Genomic DNA, 20,671 nt, shown 5'->3' on the forward strand with positions numbered 1-20,671 from the left:
TCTCCTTTTTTGTTACCATGTATATGTTACATAAAATCAACACTGAAAAATGGAAGACTCGTCTTTTTGTTATACTCGAATGTAATGGCTGATCAGTAATTGTGTGCGCTTTACTTCTACAAAAAACTAAGAAATCAAGAAAAAAGTTCTATCTCATGTCTTTCAAGATTCTTCCGGCAAATTTAATGTTCATGATTATTTAATACATGTAACATTGCACAGTAATTAAATTCCAATGGTTATCGGTAGAAAACTATTGTTTCATTATCAAAAGCTTTACATATCAAATAAAAAGAAAAAAAAAATCTTCCTTATCTTTGGCCGATAAAGGCTCATGATGATGACCACTACGATAACGTTTCACATTTTCCGAAAAAATTATTCCTGACAAAACTTCGAGTTTTACACCTATTTATTGCAGCTGCTTTACGCAAGGTAAAAATACTGTATAATATTTGATATCACTAGTTATTGTATACACAACTGTAGCCTATAAGTTCTGTCGTATTGGATACACCTGTGCGTTAATCTAAATACTATAAGTATAATAGACTCTCTATATAACGAACTTCTACTTAAATTTTTCTATATCACAAATTATTTCCGGAAAACTTCTGTTTTTGCAAATTTACATTGAAAATTATTTTTCGGTAATGTAATAAACGAAAATGCTTTCTGTATGATGACTTTTTCTTACGATTTTTACATACTTTCTTTCGTTTGTATTCTTTTTACGACTACGTTTGCTTTGACCCCCATATTTCCGTCATATGATTACGGTTAGACATAGGGTTGGTCCGATCAATTGATTCGGTTAATCGATCAATCCTATCAAAATGTAATTAAATATTTTATTAAAAGTTCATCATTTAACTCGATTTATTTAACTAAACCGATTGGATGACTTAAATTATGCTCCTATTCGTAAAATTTCAGATACGTGACCATATTTTAAAAATATTTGATGAAGTTTTTCGACATTTGGAAATACAAGTCGATTCAACGAAAAATAGAGATGATTTCATTTTCAAACAGAGTTTCATGGAAGTTTTGGAAGACAAGATTAAAATTTATTATCTTTAATGTGAACAGCACTTTTCTTATTCAGGAAACATCTGTTTTCCTCCCCCTATCATTTGAGATCAGTCAATTTCAAGGAAAAAAGCTAACAGTATGAAACAATTAGTTTCGAAATCAGTAACTAACCTAACTTCCAAGATATGACAAATACGTTTAGTATATTAAACAGCTTCAAGCGGGCGTCCTTCGTTTCTTATATAAATCTATTTTTATATTTCTTTACATCCCCATTTAGCGGATGGGGTGTGTCAGAAATGAATACATTTTTATAGCATCAATTAATATTGTATAGTTATCAATACTACGTTTGCTATGAATGATTAGCATTTGAAAATATTCAATTAAAATGTTATTAAAATATTTTGATTAAACACAGTTAAAAATTTTAATCGATTCCCAGCCTTAGCTAGAAAGCATACAAGGTTAAATTGCGACTTAATGCGACCGGGGCCCGTAGTTCAAGCCTTTGATATAGACTTCAAAACTTTAAGTTGATTGAAAGTTTCAGCAGGAAGGAGGCTATCCAACCCATGGCCTCAACATCCTACAACAGGGCCCCAGGCCAGATTTTTCACTGGCCCTTCTAGTGAATCTATAGCGCAAAAAATGACAACAATCATCACGGGCTGGGGCCATGCGTAGCCTACATTTATGAATCATGAGCATCTTATGAAATGGACTAAAAATTTCGTTGATAGTCAGGTTCACTTTAGCGGTTTGTTACCATTTCGAGAATTTTTCGTGTTTCTTTCTATTAAGTACTGTAGTGAGCAAAGAGTTCGGTTCGCGGGTGTTTGTATTCCAAGTGCTGCCGAAGACAATTCATCTTGAAACGTGGTCCTCAAATAAGTTTCGACGAGCCAGGAGAAGCAAAAAAAAATGTTGACAGTGTTTGAACTTGATTGTTGTGAACGTTCTTTGCTTTAAATTACCAACATCTCTTCAAGTAAAACATTATTAAAAAAAATCCTTTAAGCAACATGAATTTACAATACAAAAAAGGGTGGTTTTTTTTTTTTCTTTTCATAGGAAAACTACAAATGAATTCAGATGACAAGGAAAACCAGCCGATAAAGCATGAAAATCATTTCAGCAGAAAAATCTTAATCAAGGCGTCAGTATTTGGTGTTTTGTTGATTTTGATTGGGGTCGTACTAGTTATCATTGACAAAGGGCAAGTGAGAAACCGATATATTTCAAAGAACACAGAACAGAGTATGAACGTGATATCTTTCACAGGACCAGCAACAATGGCCGTTGGATTGATGTTCTTTATTGTATGTGCAGTCATGTATATGATTGAATCTAGACGAATAAACCGAACAAAATGACTGGTAATGTTGAACTGGTACATTTAAATTGTAATTGAATCTATAGGAGTGAAACTCCAACGAAATCTGACATAGGAATGTTTCTTGTAAAGATGGCCCATTTTATTGTTGGGAGAAACGGAGGAAAATTCTCCACTACGCCGACTTGGCGCTCAGGAGCGTCAGATGTGTTTCGAACCTGTGGGTGCTCATCCTGAGTTTCATGTAGGAAATTTTGATTTCTGAATCTATTCTTGGGGTGCTCGAGCAGCCACAGCATCCCCGGTTCCGATGACACTGTTGGCGCTAATCCATTTTAGACACCAAGTCTATCATTATTTTCCTAACGCGCGCATCAGAGAAAAGTCACTTCATAGAATACAATTGAAAATCGCTTACTTCAGATACCCCTTAAATACGAAATTTCAAGTTTTGAGATATAAGAGAAACTTCCAACTGCACCAACTCATTTCAGTACAGAAAGAATATTTCAAGGAAGCCAAATGGAGCCCATCGGACGCGGCTCGGGGGGGGGGGGGGACTCAAGTTCAAATAGTGATAGTTCAAGGTTCAAGTTCTCGTGATCACGAGATTTGGTACTGATTTTCGAGAGTAAGTATAGAAATTTGTACTTTCAGCTAATTATGGAGCCCAGAATATCCCTTTGCCCGGGGGGGGGGGGGGACCATGATGCTGTTAAGACGGCACTGAAATCGGGAAGGATACAGAACGTTGCTTTAATGGGTTTCTGTACCAAACGAAGCATCAATCAATCAACTACAAGAAACCAGTATAAACACCATTTCGAAATTAAATTTTATCAGTTATGGTGTTTCTGAAATAAGCGATTCAATTAAGAGTTGTGTAAGTGTGCCGGTGCAGATTCGCTTCACCCTAACCACTTCAGATACAGTTCAAAAAATAAAAAAGGTGGTCAATAGTTTTTGCAAGAAATCGTTAGAAATCCTTCATCGGTAAAAAAATGTTAAAAACCCGATAAGTTCGTTTCACGGTTCGATTACATCATCACCAATGAATCAAAAAATTAAATAAATAATAAATGAACTGAAGCTAGAAAATAAACAAGACATGATTAGAAACGCTAGTTTTGAAAATGCTATACGCTTACCACTTACAGGAAAGGCTGATAAGTGATTATACACAATAAAATTATTAATTAATTACGCATCATGATGCATAATATTCGTTGAAAGAGGACACATGCCAACACGGTTCAAACTATTTACAGCGAACGTAATGAACCCGATAATTTAAAGTAGACAATAAAATATTTTATTTTCTCTTAATGGTTATCTTATAATGGTACCATAAGGGGGAAATTGCATATACTGTATATACTTTCATACAAGAGAAATATTTCACAGCCAGTTTTTTTGCAATGAGTATGTACACAGCACAGATAAATTTTCACAAATTCAATTTTACCTTCACTGAAAACATTAGAACCTACAGGTTGTCCCATAAATTTGTAAATACAGTAGTTCAAAAATTGAAGGCATCGGTATGTTTAAATGCTGTTTGCCAAAATTATTATAAAGGCATTTGTGTTATTCTCATGAAGGGGATTTTTTTTTGGTACAGAAAAATTAGTTCAAGTTTTTGTCGATAGAGGACGCAACAAGACTCAAATCACTGGAGACATGCAAATCTGACTCATATAAAATGCAGGGTGTCCGTGAATAGCTCATTTCTGAATATTCCTTTATTATATACAGTGCTCAGCAAAGATTTCCATTCTGATGTTGACACAAATTCGCTTGAAACTTTCAATGCAGTTTTGTGTTGACATTGGGGGATAAAAGAACCATTGGTGAAGTTGTTTTACTTCAGCCATGAACCGCCGGCTGAAGCTTTACAAGGATTTCGGATGAAGAAGAGTTTGAAGAAAGATAGTTCCATGGAGTTCTGTTTGTGATTTGCTTTTGCGCAGTGCCCTCTATCGACAAAAATTTTAACTAATGTAATTTTTTTCTTTATCAAAAAAATCCCATGTGAGAATAACTCTCTTTTCCGCAAACCACATTAAAAAAAACCAATTACTTTCATTTTTAAACTATTTACAAATTTAATGGACACCCTGTATACAAACCGAACAATTTAAGAGCAATTCCCAGTCAATTGTAATATTCAACCCAGAATAAATTTACAAGAAGGTTGTAGCCCAGTGAGAGAAGTTCAGATGTGCGACACATTTTGAAAACAGGTGGAAGAAAATTAGACTAGAATGGCAGTAGGACGGTAAAACCACAAAACCACCCCAGATTCTAACAGTGGGGTCTACACAGGATTGATCTTTAGGAAAAGCCATGAGGAATTTCTTCTAAAGAAATTTTGAGTTACATACCTCCAAAAAGCATTTGAATTAACAGAAATAGGTTGAAATAATATATAACAAACATTTTCTTTGAACTTTATAAATATTCAACGCAAATATTCATAAAATTAAATTTTTGGTAGGATTTGTGGGGGGGGGGGGGTTCTTGTTGACCTCACAAATAAAGTCAGTGAAGATGTTTGTTGGGCAACTAAATGAAGTTAAGACTTGTCAAGAAGCAAAATTTTGAAGAATCTGTACTACATGTACCTTTCACTGGCTTATACGAGTCATATTCCATGTAGATGGTGAACCCTCCTTACGCTCCTTCTTGTGCATACTTTCTATACATTTATTTTGACTTGTACCAGCGATAACATGTCTGTCTTCTCCTTATATATACAAATTGTTCTTAATATATATATATATATATATATATATATATATATATATATATATATATATATAAAAATTATGTTTTTAATGTGTTTTATCTTGTCACTACAAGCATCGGATTAGGCTCAACATGATTAGAAGTGAAGTTCTGTCATTTCCTTCACTTCTGAAGTTTGATGGTCTGGGAAAATTCACATTTCCCTCTTATAATGTTGGTCAATATTTGTAGGGGAGGAGTACCCCGTAGATATTAACATTGTGAGTTTTCTGCATACTGAGGTTGTTAATAAGCTTTGTATACCAGAATAATAAAGAGTTTGGGCTTTTTTAGGTTCAAATGAATTTTTCTCCCTTTTGTTTACACTTCTTTCATTTATAATCATCATTTTGTGAATGATTTTAAAGCACAATCAACCATGGGTTCCACTTGGCCCTTCATCATAGCAAGTGGAACCTTTCACCAACTAAAAATTATTCTAGAAAAAGGGACACTGCAGAAAACAAGTTTACAACATTAGCCCTAAAAAAACATGATTAAAAAAAAACGGCTACCATATTTTCAAAGTTTCCTTGACTTCTCAACCATAGGTGCTAGGTTGAATATGCACTAATAAAAAAAGTGGATCCACTTACCTCAGTGTACCTTGTATATATTTTCTTAAATTCATGGTTGAAAAGCACAGCTTAAAAGTAAACAGTGATTTTCAACATTTTGGGAAATTATAAAAAAATATTTAAAAATTCTCAATATTTCCAGAAACACTACTGAAATATGATGGGCATAAAACTATTAACTAACTGATGATTTTATTTCCAGCTTCAGGTCATAAAACTAATAGCTTTAATCAAGTCATATTTAAATAAATATACATTTGCATCTATGAGTTAACTATGGCTCTCAATAATTTACTCGATAATATGAAAACACACACATTTATTTCAGAAAATACAAAAAATATTGCCCAATAAAAGCAAAAATTTTAGATGAAAGTACGTGGCAAGGAATAATCACAGATATTGTTTTTTGATATTAAGGCTCATATCTGTGCTCAGATGGCAAAATGTAATAAGTCACTTTTTCAAAATTTTACTAGGGCAAATTTGTAAACAATATTTTGCAAAAATATGATACTATGACTTTTTGACTTATTGCAATTTGCCTCCGTTGGTTCCTCATAAACTGAAAGAGATGGACGAAATTTTGTCACCTTCAAAAAAAGACTCCAGAATGTGAACAACTCAATTTTTTGGGAAAAGTGACTTGTGACATTTACCATCTGACCACAGATATAGTAATAAATAAAACCAATTTTTAAATTTAAATACATTGTATGTGTGGTCAGTTAATATATTATTTTCTCTTCAACACATCACAAGTGAGGGACTGAGATATCAGTGCAACTTTATCTGACTGGAATTTAAAACTTGTTCTTTAACTTTTTTCACTGCAGAAAGTTGCACAGCGTGGAATCCTTCAAATTTCAGAAATGAAGGAAAAGAAACATTGTTTGAATTTTTTTTCCTTTGTCTAATTTAAGTTAGTGAAAAAATATAAAATGGGCAAAAAAAAAAGAAGAGATAAGGGTGTGTATATTAGGATTATCTTGTCTCCATTAGGCTTGCAATATTGTGGCAGTGTTGCACGTAGGAAAAAGGGTAAAATCTTATACTGTTGCAGCTGAAAATTGAATACATAAGAAGTATTAATGTATCCGCATAATTTTTTTGCAGATAGGTGAAACAGCGATGTATACTGATTATTTTATTGCTTTTGTTTTTCAAATTTATTCTCTACAAAAAATGCCCAACATATGTTTGCTAGTTTAGGATTTGATGAAATAAAATCAAGCAAGCTAACAATACAGGGGTATCCCTCGCTTTATGCAATTTTGCTATAACACAATTTTGAAAACTTAATTTTAGAAACTGCGACCCACAAAATTTGGTCTGTTGTTTGATTTTAGTCCCAAAAATGGGCTTGCAAATTAGAGGTACGACATAATTAAAATGACAAAATGCGTTGGATATATTGATGTAGATGAGACAAATATTAAAGAAATGTTCAAATCTATCTCACCAGATCTTACAGAGGAGCAACTTCTGATAACATATCGACACTGCCATCAGAATTTTAATCAAAGAAAACAATCCTAATGAATTTAGAATTGTCATATTTGCAAAGGATATTCATAGTTCTCTAGCTTTGCTCCTGAAGTTTTTATAAGAGATGAAGAATACAGCTTGTTAGCTGAATAGCCATTGCTTTTATAAAAAAGGTTATCAGCCTGTCACACAACATCAGGCTCTTCAAGAAAGAAAACATCCACATTCACTAGAATCAAACAGTAGTGAAAACGGAGGTAAAGAGTATTAATTAAATTTATTAACACAGCCCAAATTGACGAGACTTATTTCTGAGTCTTATTATTCATTGAAAATAAAATTATTTTGTTGCTGGAAGTTAGGTTTATTTTTTTTTTCTTATACTTCTGAAGAAAACCTCCATAGCTATTTTACCCATGTTAAATTCAACTCACTTTATACAATTTCATCTTACACAATCATTTTGTGGAACCAATTAATCACGTAAAGCGAGATATGCCTGTGATGAGTTCAAGAAATGAGGATAGTTTTAACTTCCGTATGTTGTTACCAGGAATAGAAAAGGGACAAACAAGAATCAAAGTTACCACATAAGTTACAGCTACCAAAAAAGCAATTTAAGTGGTGCAAATTATATATTGCAAAGAAAGTGAAAAAAAAGATAGTTTATTTTTTTTAAAACACAACCATCCACCGCTACTACTAAACTGTACATACATCTCATGAATAGAGTAGAAATTTGAATCCCTGTGAAATTTATAAAGAATTGGTACATGCTAAAAAGTTGTGCAGGATATCATACAGGACCTGGCATGCCATCTCACCTTCTCATATTGTAACCACTCTACGGCAGATCATTTGTCCTCAGAAAAAATTACAGCTTCATTCAAATTTATTTAACCATAGATAACTAAACATTCATCCAATAGACTAAATTAGTTACTGAGTAACATTGATTTTAGTTATCTAGGGTTAAATTGAAAGTTCATTAATTTTAGTCTCATGGACTGAAACATTAAAATTGTCATTCTATTAAAATTTTTTAGACTAAAGTGTATATGTTCTTTGTCATTTGAACAAGGATCTTATCAAAAATTTCTCGTTGCAACCCAGAAAATATAGCTTCAGATAAGTTTTAAATTTTCTGTTTTAAACTCAACTTATACATGATTTCAGGAGTTATAAACAAAGAGAATCAATGAAATGTACAATAAGAAACAGGGCTCTCTCAAAAAAATAGAAAAAGTAGGACGGGGTACCCCTCTCTTAGACAACATAATCATAGCATAATAATAGAAAAATCCTTAATATTTTTCTTTAATTAAAAAAAAATCATAGCACTATTTCAGTATCCTATAGGATTGACTAGAGCCAAAGCAAAATGACTTGGTATCGAAAGCAATTTTTGGCCAAAACGGTGCACTAGCAACCACAGATATAATTATTCTCTTTCTTTCCTCACAATATATATTGCATTCTTTTTTGGAGTCTTCCACAATCCAGTCAGTCAATTCTGAGCATTGTAAATATTGTTTATGCCTCTGCATGCCCTAAAAATACAGAAGACAACTGAATGCTATTGGGTAGCATAAGAATCACCAAACCTAGAACAGGCCTAAATATCCAAGGGTTTTGTACCTATACACAAAATGTGCACCATAATTTTGAACAATGAATGTTAGTTACTTTGTAGTTTGTTTGGCTTATCAGCGTGAGATTTGCTACTCTCATTAATGTTACAAATTGATAACATCCAATAGCAAAAAAAAAGGCTACTTTTTAAATAAGTACCATTTGAAAATACCTCCCAAAATGTGCATTAACTAATTTTCTTGCCAGGAAGCAAATAACATCTCCACCATATGAAATACACACACTCCCAACAATATTCAGTAAAGATGACATTTGTTCAAGTAAAAGAAAGACAATATGCATGTGAGAAATTATAAGCATGTATATTAAAAAATATATACATTGTCAATGGTCCTTATTTATAAAAGAAACCCATATTAAATTTTGGATAATCTTGTCTTGGGGGCCCCCCCTCAATATTTTGGACAAACCAGATTTGTTTAAAAAGGGTGGGGGAGTTACATATACATTATTGATACACGTATATACAGTCGACACTTGCTTTTACAGATGTGAAAAACTAGTTTGTGACATAGGCGGAGATAGACTTGGAAGTCTGGGGGGGGCAAGATGATGATGATGTCAATTCGTATATACATTAGATCAGTCGACTCCACGTCTGATGCTGGGGGGGGGGGGCAACCCCCCCCGTATCTCCGCCCATGGTTTGTGAATTAAAAAGTTCATAAATGGGAGACATTTAAAGGAATAGTATATTGTTTGGGACCATGACAACTAGTTCATAAAATCAAGCGTCGACTGTATTTCTATATAACTCACTTCTACCCAAATAAGGCATTGTTGAACTCCTGAAACAAATTCTGTCCTGGCTGTTGTTTAATTAACCAAAACAAAGAATATTGCATTTTTTTATCGCAAAGAAAGCCTAGATGTATTTTTCAACCCAGAGTTTTTGCCAAATTTTTGAAAATGTCAAAATTAATGAAGTTTTCAAGTAGCCACACATTTGAATTAATAACACACACTGATGGGCAACCAATGATATATATATATATTTACTACACAAAACAGAAGAATGTAGTATATAATAAGTAAAATATACATTTTAGTTTTATAGATATATGAACAATATCAGTTTTAGAAGAGTAAAAATAAATTTTACTATGAAAAAACAGTTTTTAAACTTTTATAATACATAATAATCACAGGCAACACAACTTATGCAGAATTGTTTTTGTGTATCCACTTCTTCTGATGCATCAAAAATAAACTGTCAGAAATATCTACATCTCTAAAACATTTTTTCTTCAAATGCCATTTTCAAACGTACTTTTAAATCAACACATGATTCTCGTTCCTGTTGAACTTTATGACCAAGCTCTCGATTGACTTTCTGCAATAGAAAAAATTCAACATTTTACTGTATAAAAGTATAGTTTCATCAATTAATGGAAAATTGAGAAAAAAAAAATTCTTCTAAATTTTATTTTTTTTTAAATCAATTATGGGAAACTGATAAGTAGAGCCCGGAAGGTAAGGCACTAAAAATAGTCAAAATAGGTAGGCCAAAAGGCACTAAAATAGGCACTAAAAAAGCATTTATAATTTATGGAAGGCAGGAAATATAACTAAAAACTAAGGTGTTAAGGGTTCACAAACAAGCTGAAAAATTGGTTGCACTTAATCCATCTACTGTTTCAATTAGAGTTAATAATAACTGCATTACTATTCAAGTTAAATTGATTTCAAGCCCAAAATAAAGTATTTGAGGTCCCTCAGGTCAATTCCAGGGCCACCATTACCAGATGCGGAGCCCGAGGAGAAAATTATCAGGGGGGGGGGGCTCCTACGAGTTGACAATAATTCTAGTTTATTAGATGTATTACTTGGAATAATCGTTTCTACAGTTGAACCATAGTTACCTTGTTCTATTGTTGTAAAAAACATTACTTTTTTTTAATATTCCCACATATGCAGAACTCCTCCAAGCGCGGGGCCCTGTGTGGCAGCATCTGTTGCATACCCCCGAGGGCGACTCTGGTCAATGTAATCGAATACCAAATTTTTTTAATGTAAAATAGAGCCCCATGGGTGTTTATAGTGCATTTATGGAGTAAATAATAAAATCAAAACAACATGTGCCCCCCCCCAAAAGCTCTGTCTTCTCCTACCAGGCATTGGGCGAGTCCTGATGTTAACTGATGACCTCTTGGGACAGTCATCAGTCAGCTATACATATACAATGCAGTCCAATGCCTGAGCGAGAGATGTTATGTGAAGCATGTGGAGAAACAAATTTCTAATTTTCCCAGCTTTTCTAACATGGGCTGCGTTCACCTACAACTACTACTACTAAAAAACCAGACATGTACCTCGTCCATATTCCTCTGCAGAACCTGTAACGAATTGGTACATGTTGGAGTGTACGTGTAGTGAAACCTGAAGTGAAGTTTGTTTCTGTGTAATGCTGGTTATGTGTGGTGCTGCCATCTGCCACCAGCTTTTCTAACTATGAGTGAAGTGTAATGATTGAATAATTGTATCGTTGAAGGCCTGTTGCTCTCTGTGGTGAGACTTTTCAATGGGGAGATTGACTCGCATTTGCGCCTGTTGGCGCAACAATTGAATTTAATTGAATTGAATTTCCTGTTGGGAACACCAGGAAACCAACTTCAACCGACCACCACTGCGGCGGCGGTGGGGTTCGAACCCGGATCCTCGCAATGCAAGTCCGTCACTATGACCACTCAACTACCACTGCGTTCATCTGAAACACCACGCCTAATACCCATGGCCCCCCACATCATAGGTGGAGATAGACTTGAAAGGCTGGGGGGGGGGGGCGGCATGATGATGATGACGTCAACTCATATATACACGTATACATTAGATCAGACGACTCCACCTTTGATGCTGGGGAGAATGCCTCCATGCCCCCTTCTATCTCCGCTAATGCCCCACGTGGGTGGGGATGAGAGGGCTCTAGCCTGGGGACTTGGGATGATACTTACCAATTTTTTTTTTCATGGAATAAATTCACTACTTTGGGGCCTGTGGAACATCTGACAAGGGAGCCTGCCAGAGATCCCAGCCCAGGGGCCCTGCTGCAGGATGTAGGGGCCATGCTAACACCATTTGGTCAAAGCAAAGTTAACTCATGGCAATAACAAGTTTCCTATCTCTCGAATCACTTATTTACGTTTCAATGGAGCTGGAAGAAGGGAGGTAACTTTCTGATGAAAATTAATACTGAGAGTTGGAAATTAAAAAAAAAAACAATTCTTCATTTCTTTTGTTCTCAATGCTCAAAATACCCAAGTTTTGCATATTATGGCCTCTGAAATGTACCAATAAACTTAAAACTATGTTCAAATAGCCACATTTATGGCAGAAAATTTTTTAAAAAGGCAATTTTACAGAAAAGCTTGAAAATAGGAGTAAAAAAAGGCTTTTATGGCATTTCGCCTGAACTTCGAGGCTCTACTGTGTATTATGTGACTGTAAAGAAAAAATTTTATTGCCGCATTAGCCAGCAAATTTGAATCACAGATTCTGGAAAATTCTTAAATATCTTTATTATAAAAATCCACTAAATTGGCTGAATGCATGGAGTGATCCTTATTGAACTTCACTTTTCTCGGCATGCCAGAAATGAATCAGACTCCAACATTAAAAATTCTGGTATCCCTAGAGTTTGGCAGCATGCTGGCTAATTCGGGGGAATACTGTATAATAGATGGTAATATATGATACAATAGACCTAAAGTTTGACATACACTACACTGCCATGACGTTGTGAATTCTGATTCGTGGAAATTCTGTGATGAGCAATTACCACATTATTGAATCCTGAATCGTCCACAAATCAGGATTCGCAGCGTCTCTGACATGACGAGATTTCACATCATGTCAGCGTAGTTTGTTTTCACTTTTAGATTAACCGTCAAATGTGTAGCTATACATGTGTGCAAAGGGTTCTTTAAATGTTGATTACTGCAGCCAGTTTGAAAATAAAAATTCAGAATCGCCTTTATATATAACATGGTCATATTCTTTTCATTTTATATTTTGAATTTGGCGGTAGATGGTCCAATAATGACAACAACTCTTTGTTGCAGAGCAGGTGCGGCTGTGATTTTGCTCATTTGTTAAAATGTTTTGTTAACATTTCTTTTTTTCCCCTTGAAGTTTGCAATCCAGATTTTTTTCCTTACTATAGTTTGAATCACAAAGAAGGTAGTTTTTAATCTGCAAAGTAATATTACTTCAATTCTTGAGGCTTTCACATCTTCAATAAAGTCCTGTATAAGCAGTAGAATTTGAAATAGATTTTTTTTAAATGATTTTTTCGGCTTTCAATACATGCCATTAATGCTGGAAAAAATTATCAGTTCTCGAAAAAAAAAATTGAGCATTTAAGGGTCAAACCACTTTATAGATCAGGCTGAAAACAAAAACTTTCAGAAGATTTTTCATAGAATGAATAATTATAACCACATATAGGGCTATATGTTCAGAAAAACATACCTCCAGCACTGCATTTTTCCTCATAAGCTCTTTTAAAATATAAACAGCGTCACTTTCTTCCCCATTCTTTTCAACAGTCAAGTCAACAGTTTGATTTTCAGTTTTAAAAATGTGCAATAATTATTATAAAGAAGCATACCTAGTAAAAAGTTTGGTGTCAGTAATGTTTAAGGGATTTGAAACTATAATCTGAATCACCATTGGGAAGACAACATACGCAGAAGCAGATTTCTGGTTTTTCTGCCAGTGAAACCAGGCAATATTAATTTCGAATTTTTCTAAAATTTTAGTTATTGTAAATACATAAACCACATTTATATGTTTTTGAAATAATGTGAGAAAGGATACAGATGCACTACTTTCATCACTATCTGAAGAGCTGTTGTCTGAGGAATCCAGTGAGAAAGGTCTATACCTGTAAGAAAAATGTTCCAATTTCATATTGAAGACAATTTTTTTTATAGCAATTAATTTCAATAAAATTTTTCTGCACTTGCCAAGAAGGATTAGAAGGGAAATCAAACACATACTTAAAAAATGAAGTTTTCCCCCTTCTCTACACACATGGTCACAATAGGAGTAACAAATTTACTCAGAGAAGTATGTGTGGGGGCTAATGTCCCCATGCATACTTCTCTGTGTGGAGATTTATTGAAAACAATTGAGTGTTTTTCAGTCAAATCTGCTTATAACAAGGACCTTGTTTCCTGCAAAAATGCTCATTAAATCTGGTCACTTGCTGAATCCGTACTCAAGTGAAAAAATGAAATTTCCGAAATTAACCCCTTAATGATCATGGATGAAATTCATTCCAGTGCTCCCTGTTTCTTTGAAGGGAAATTATGTTTTTTCCCCTCCCCGTTCTTTCTGTACTCCTGTGTTTAGTGTTTTTTCCTCACATATAATGTACTCTGAACATTGTTCTGCTGTGGTCATAAAACAAAATATAATGCTTGGTATAATTCTCAAAAGGAGATCTCTGTGTTCTTCTACAGCAGCCATTTTCAACCTGGTGCTCCCCAAAGCACCAAAAGTGCTTATTGTTTGTGTCCGATTGCATGCTCGCAAGCACTTGAATAATGCTTTGATTAAATACTCCATAAAAATTGCATTCAAGGATCACAACTATGCAGATTTCAGGCATACACATGTCAGAGTTGCTAGAAGGGGTGCTCTTTGTTTGATGATGAGTATAGGCAGTGCTAGCGAGGCAAGAAAGATTGAAGACCCCCTGTTCTAGTCATCTTTCTGCTTTTTTTAGGTTTAGTTTGTCCAGGCGTATTAATGCTGTATGGTTTTGGAGACTCTATCTTCAGAAATCATTCAATCAATCATTTTAACAACTAAAACAGAAATTTTTGCATCCATTTCAACACCCACAACTATTTTTGATCTGTAAATTTGTGTGTGTAAAACGTTTTCATACTTAGAATAATTCCTTTATCCAGTGGTTGTGAAATTGCTCTTGAATTACGTGGTAAAAAGCATAATTAGAATGCTGAAATATGTGTCATTTTTAGAAGAGCGGCACAATTATCTAGAATAAATAAAACTTTTCTCTTCTCACATGAAGAAAATTTTTATCTAGCTTCCTCAAGCATTGTTCAAAAGTCTGATGTCATCCATGCTTTTTTGTTGCCATCATAGTCCACAGGAAGAATTTTGACATTTTTAAATCACTGCAGGTTTTTGATTTTTCAATAACTATTTGAATTTTTCAGAACCGTCTCAGTTTTCTGTCAAAAAAAGTGTCAAACAATCTTTGTGTTTTCTACCTCCTTCACATTTTTCTCCTTTGGACGCAAAAGTTTGGTTAGGCAGTAGGCAAAAAAATAAACCTGTCTCATTACAATTAAACACATCTGCATCCAAGGCCATAACTAGGCTGGGGCAACCACTGTCCCTGGGCCTCAGGACGAATGGGGGCCTCACAAAAGTACACATTTGTTTCGCATAATAATAACCCTTTCAAGAGGGGGCCCCCCAAGGATAAGTCTGCCCTCAGGGCCCCAAAAAGGTGCACTACGGCCCTGTTTGCATCTTTATACCCTTCTATCATTGGCTTGAGAATACCATTCTTCCAATTTTCAACAGTTTCTTGAGATGCAGATATGTTTTCTCCACAAACTTTCCTAAAAACAATGCCATAGAGCTCTTTGAATTGGGCTAACCATCCACTGCTTGAAGTGAAATCACCTTGATTGAGACTTTTTGCAGAATATTTTGCTTTCGCTTGAATAATTGGTTCTGATAATGGGATTGAGTGGATTTGAGTCACAAAAGAATTGCTTCTTTTATATAGCTAAAGTATGATTTTTTAAGGCGTTTTCTGCTTAGTTCATAAAAAGATTCAAATGCTGACAAAATTTTTTCCTTATTTTTAGCAAATGTTGAAATAGTATTCCGTGCAACTCCATATTCTTTGGTGAGTCCAGTCTGAGTTTTACCCAGTTATAGTTTTTTCGAAATTTCAACTTTTGATTTTAAAGTTTTGATTTTACAATATAAAGTTTGCATGGAGCCCACTGTATCTGCGGCCGGTGATACTCATGATGAAAACCAAATGACATATTCAGCATCTGATCAGGCTTTAGCTCTTTCTCTTTTACTTCTTTTCCAAGAAATCATAAAACTGAGTTCAGCCGAAAACATTCTCCGCAACAGACAATATCAAAACTCCTAACAGATGAGATTTTCATCCCTATTGGATGTTGACAATATCCACTTTTTTTGACCATGAAAAGAATAAAAGATCTTTCCTGGAAACGGCACTAAAATGATAAGCCAGCCAACAGGTTTCAAACATTCATTCTTCACATACATTTCTACCCCCACCCCCAATGCATAAAAGGAACCATCATGGAGAACAAAGAAACAAAAGATTGTCAAAAGACCCATGAACAATGTCGAAAAATTCTTAGAACTGGTAACACACTGGTGATTGTAAAACCCAGTCGTGGCAAAGGGACAAAAATGCAGAGTTAAGCCAAACATGTGTTAAGTTAGAGAAATTTCCCTACAATGAAATTAGTATTGTGCCAACCACACAAGCGAATAATAGATGTCGAGCTATCTGGATAGTCAAGTTATCCACGGGTCGAGTTAGAGATTCCACTGAATTTCAGATTTTCAATGAGATTGATAAGATGGATCATGAAATATTGTTACGGCATTATTCAACTGTTTTAACTCAGGGACATTAATTTCAGTTTGTTAAGGAAAATTCTAAGTTGTTGAGTCGCAGGGATTCTTTTTCCAACAGGGTTGTAAATGCATGAAATAGCTTACTTTCTACACCCCTACGATAGACACATTCAAGAGAAAATATGATAAACTAGATGGGAGTAATCGAGAAGTTATCCATTTATTTAAATGAATTACAACCGTATTTCTATGGGTAGGGCATCTTAGTTGTTTAGTTACTTTTTTTCTTATTAATATTGACTAGCTGTATTTAGGCTATATTTATATATATATATATATATTAGAGAAAGAGAACACAAAGGGAAAGGGAGAGGGCAAAAGAGAAGTCTACTGCACTCTTTTTCCTTCCCTTCAATTTCTTTTATATATATTTCTTTCTTTCCCTTTCTTCTTCCTTTTTCATCATGTGAACAAGGAAACCAGTTTTATCACTGATACTTCAAGTACAGATGAAAGACCACATGGAATGTAATACATTAACATGAATGAATGAATGCCAGGGGCTCTGTCACCAGACTTATCCCGTTGCCGAGATCTCTTCCAGCCCAGCTTCATGGCAGAGTCTGGAACAAAGTGAGTGCACCTAACAGTCTGAGTGTGTAGCTAGTGTTGTGCTTGATAATTCAGTGCTGCCATCTATACCTCAAATTGTGAGTGAAGTGTAATGATTGAATATTTGTTACGTTGTAGGCCTGTTGCTCTCTGTGGCGAGACTTTTTAACGGGGAGATCAGCTCGCATTCGCCCCTTGGAAACCACAGCAAACCAACTTCAGCCGACCACCACTGTGGCGCCGGTGGGGTGTAATACATTAACAGTAATGTATTAAATTCTAGTAATGGAATGTAATATGGTAAATGAATCCAGTATCTATACTATTTTGATTTTTGATAATGAACACAGAATTCAGCAAAGTATGCCTATAACTAATTTTCAACCAGTTTTCAAAAAGGAATTTTGACGAATTTCTTTGTAATTGTATCTAAATCTTCTTATTGGTAAATTATCTTTCTACAATGTGTAAGTACAGCCAATGATGCCCCCTGGAAGACTAGTGGGGCATATTTGAGTACTGAGAAATATGCTTCTATCTTATGCTCTACTTTTGACGTGAAAACATCATCTGATGATACTGGATGCATTTTCAAAAAGTAGTGTGATGAAATGCTTAAAACGCTCATATCTAAGTATTTAGAATATACCAGTGTTATTGAGATATTGGCAGGTAGATTTTACTCACACAAATCCAACTACATTATTCTGGTTTTGACACCTCTTCTGATCTGGTCACCAAACTTGAAGCCCGCTTTCGTAAAGAAACTTTTTTACACTATATCTTGGTAGGTTCACAATGTAAATAGAAGCCAATGGTGTCACCTGATAGATATTTTTGAGAAAAATCCAGTAATAACATTCTGATTTTGATATCTCTTCCTATCTGGGCACCAGGCTCATGACCCTCTTTCGTAATGAAATTGAATAGTTTTACGTTATATCTTGGGAGGTTAGCGAGGTTTTACAAGGCACTACTTAGAGAAATACTGTCTCTACAGAGAAATAATTCTAACTCAGATCAGTTGGTAGTGATATGAAGAGTTAGTCTGAGAGAGAAGTTAAGAAAGAAAGTTTAATAATGATATATAGATAATCCTCACTGAAAGAGAAAACTCCATGAAAAATTTTATTTGAAAAAAAATTTAAAACACAAGTTAAATATTACTAGCAGCTCTGAATTTGTTTTATAATAAAAAAAAGAAATTTGAAGAAAAAGACATTGCATTTTGCAATAATTTATTTATATTCAATTATAATTAAGTAATTGTTGGTTAAAATTCAAGTTCATTGAAATAAACCAAAAAAGAAAAAAAAGTGGCCTTACTTATACAGCACTTGATATTCAGCAATTTCTTGCTTAAGTCTTTCAATTTCAGTTCTTTCAGAGTTTATTTTTCGTCTAAGTTCATCACTAAGCAGCAGTAATTCTTCTTCTTGAACTTGAAGCATTACTTTTTCATGATATAGAGCAATGACTTCATCATTTTTAGTACCAATGGGTTGTATATTTTGTGTACCAATAGATTCATTATCTATACAAATGTCAAAAATGCAAATGTATCATTACATATCAGTTGCAGATGATGGCAATATAACATGGTTGCACAAAAATTTAGCCCTCAAAAATATATAAGAACTAGAAAAAAGTTATATTATCTGTAAAAATTCTATTATATAGGATTAAACTCTTTTAAAGATTGAATGAATGCATGGGAAGTTGCGCAACATGTTCGAAGCACTATATATGCTCTTGATCCCTCCAAACATCATTTTTACTCACATATTTACAGCCTACCTAAAGTACACAAATTTATGTCACCTCTCTTTCTCAGTCTTCCACATAGGGATAGCTTCAAACATTTTTGTTAAGTTCCTAATTCCAATATACTCCCCAACCCCATCACTGAAATCCAAAAGCATGAAGAACAAGACTATTACTGTATATTGTTGGCAAGAGATTCAACTCGAATCCTCATATGAATTGCATCCCTATGGATGGAAATTCATTTGGAGCTGGAATTTCATGCAAATTCAAATTGACCAATCTACTTAATTTTGCTGGCAGCTAATCAGACTACACACTTCCATGCATGACAACATGCATATTTGAATGTGAATTAAAAGTTTAGACTCACCTTTACAACTTTCATCATTCGTCAAGTTTTGATTACATTCTGGTAAATCAATTTCTTTTCTTTCATTCTCAGCATCAAGCTATTTAATTAGAAACAATCAATATGTTAGAAACAATCAACATCATGCAAAAACAAAATTGAAGTATGCCATGAAAAATGTCTTATTTTACTGAAAAAATGATTTTTATTTCAATTTTATGCAGTTATTTGTGTATGAATCGCAAATCATTTTTCAGATGTGGAGGCTTTATTGGAAAAAAATCTAAATTTTCACAATGTAATCATGTATACATAATATGCACAATAAATAAATCAACAAAGAAACATAAGAAAACAGGTAGGGTTAGAGATTTAATGAAGGTTTTACGTTTGACAACTCACGAACTTGGCCCCAACTGTTTATGCAAGAAGTTGAAATGTTTCCAAACTGTTCCTGAGCATATGAGGCCTAGTAAGGCTACAAGTGAAGTGAGACCCAACACTGCAAGTTTTGCTTATCGGGTGCATATACTTCAGGAGGGGTGCAATGTTTCAGTTCGTTTAAATGCTTTTATTTCAATGCATGGAATCAATGAGAAGTGCATTCAATTTTTTAGAAATGGTTTGATTTCTGCAGGTTGTTCACCTATTGATAAACGTGGGACACATGCGAATTGGAAACACAAACTTTCCAACCAGACAGAGGATAATGTGAAAACTTTTATCCAATCACTCAGAAGATCCAAATTCCATTATTCATTAGGTGACAAAAAAATATATCTGCCAGAAGAGATGAATATTACTAAGCTACTTATAATATGTACATTGAATAATATCCTAATAACAAGCTTTCTTACGAGACTTTTCGCGTAATTTCCAAAAATAACTTTAATTTATCTTTTGGCTACCCTAGAAAAGACACGTGTAGCAAATGTGATGCCCTAAAAGCAATGATTTCTTTACTTACTGAAAAGACCAAATCCGAGATTAGTGAAACCTTGAAAGAAATTGAAAAAAAAAAAAATGCTGAAAGAGACTTACACCTCAAGAGAAGTTTTTTCTATTCTGTGTAGAGAAAATACCACAAGCATTCAAAAAACTCTACAACCTTGGCAGCAATCGCAATGGATTTCCAAAAAGTTTGAATGTTGAAAATTTCGAATGAATGGAAAACCTAATTTTATCTACCACAAGTCACAGTTTGTGGTAGAGAAAAATCCATCAGAAAGAAATCTACTGCCACCAAATTTGTATCATTAACCTGTTCATATACAAGACTACCCATTAAAGCTATGAAGGCTAAAGACCTTCTTCATCTTAGTACATTTCTGATGCAAGAATCATCATGAGAATTTTATGAAAAGCTAACTGCTGGAGACGTTGACGAGGGGAGCAACAATGAATACTTAGATACCATCCCATGGATGCTGAGATTGCTGGAGAAGAATAACTTTA

The 20,671-nt window shown here is 34.2% G+C and overlaps 1 protein-coding gene and 1 long non-coding RNA gene across 3 annotated transcripts in view; one reads left to right on the plus strand and one right to left on the minus strand.

Annotated features, from left to right (window-relative positions):
• The first annotated feature begins 371 nt into the window (after positions 1 to 371).
• On the plus strand, positions 372 to 2,418 carry LOC149080112 (uncharacterized). The gene is made up of 2 exons (XR_016193492.1): positions 372 to 435; positions 2,110 to 2,418. It is a non-coding gene; the product is annotated as an uncharacterized LOC149080112 (long non-coding RNA).
• Positions 2,419 to 9,846: 7,428 nt separating this feature from the next.
• Rlip (Ral interacting protein) overlaps positions 9,847 to 20,671 on the minus strand; it is a 44,712-nt gene continuing 33,887 nt past the window's right edge. Inside the window, exons 12-16 of one of the 2 annotated variants that reach the window (XM_089239120.1) lie at positions 19,238 to 19,316; positions 18,427 to 18,634; positions 13,693 to 13,759; positions 13,345 to 13,410; positions 9,847 to 10,210 (exon numbers count right to left, since the gene is read on the minus strand). In XM_089239120.1, coding sequence (XP_089095246.1) covers positions 10,109 to 10,210; positions 13,345 to 13,410; positions 13,693 to 13,759; positions 18,427 to 18,634; positions 19,238 to 19,316 — 522 coding nt within the window. In that variant the 3' untranslated portion in view covers positions 9,847 to 10,108. The remainder of the gene's footprint in view (positions 10,211 to 13,344; positions 13,411 to 13,692; positions 13,760 to 18,426; positions 18,635 to 19,237; positions 19,317 to 20,671) is intronic. The other variant, XM_089239121.1, reaches the window with a different exon arrangement.

The sequence above is a fragment of the Pholcus phalangioides genome, unplaced genomic scaffold (assembly GCF_987345545.1).
Source record: "Pholcus phalangioides strain wild (caught in Gottingen) unplaced genomic scaffold, Ppha-v1.0 ptg000011l_1, whole genome shotgun sequence".
In the NCBI taxonomy this organism is placed as follows: Eukaryota; Metazoa; Arthropoda; class Arachnida; order Araneae; family Pholcidae; genus Pholcus; species Pholcus phalangioides.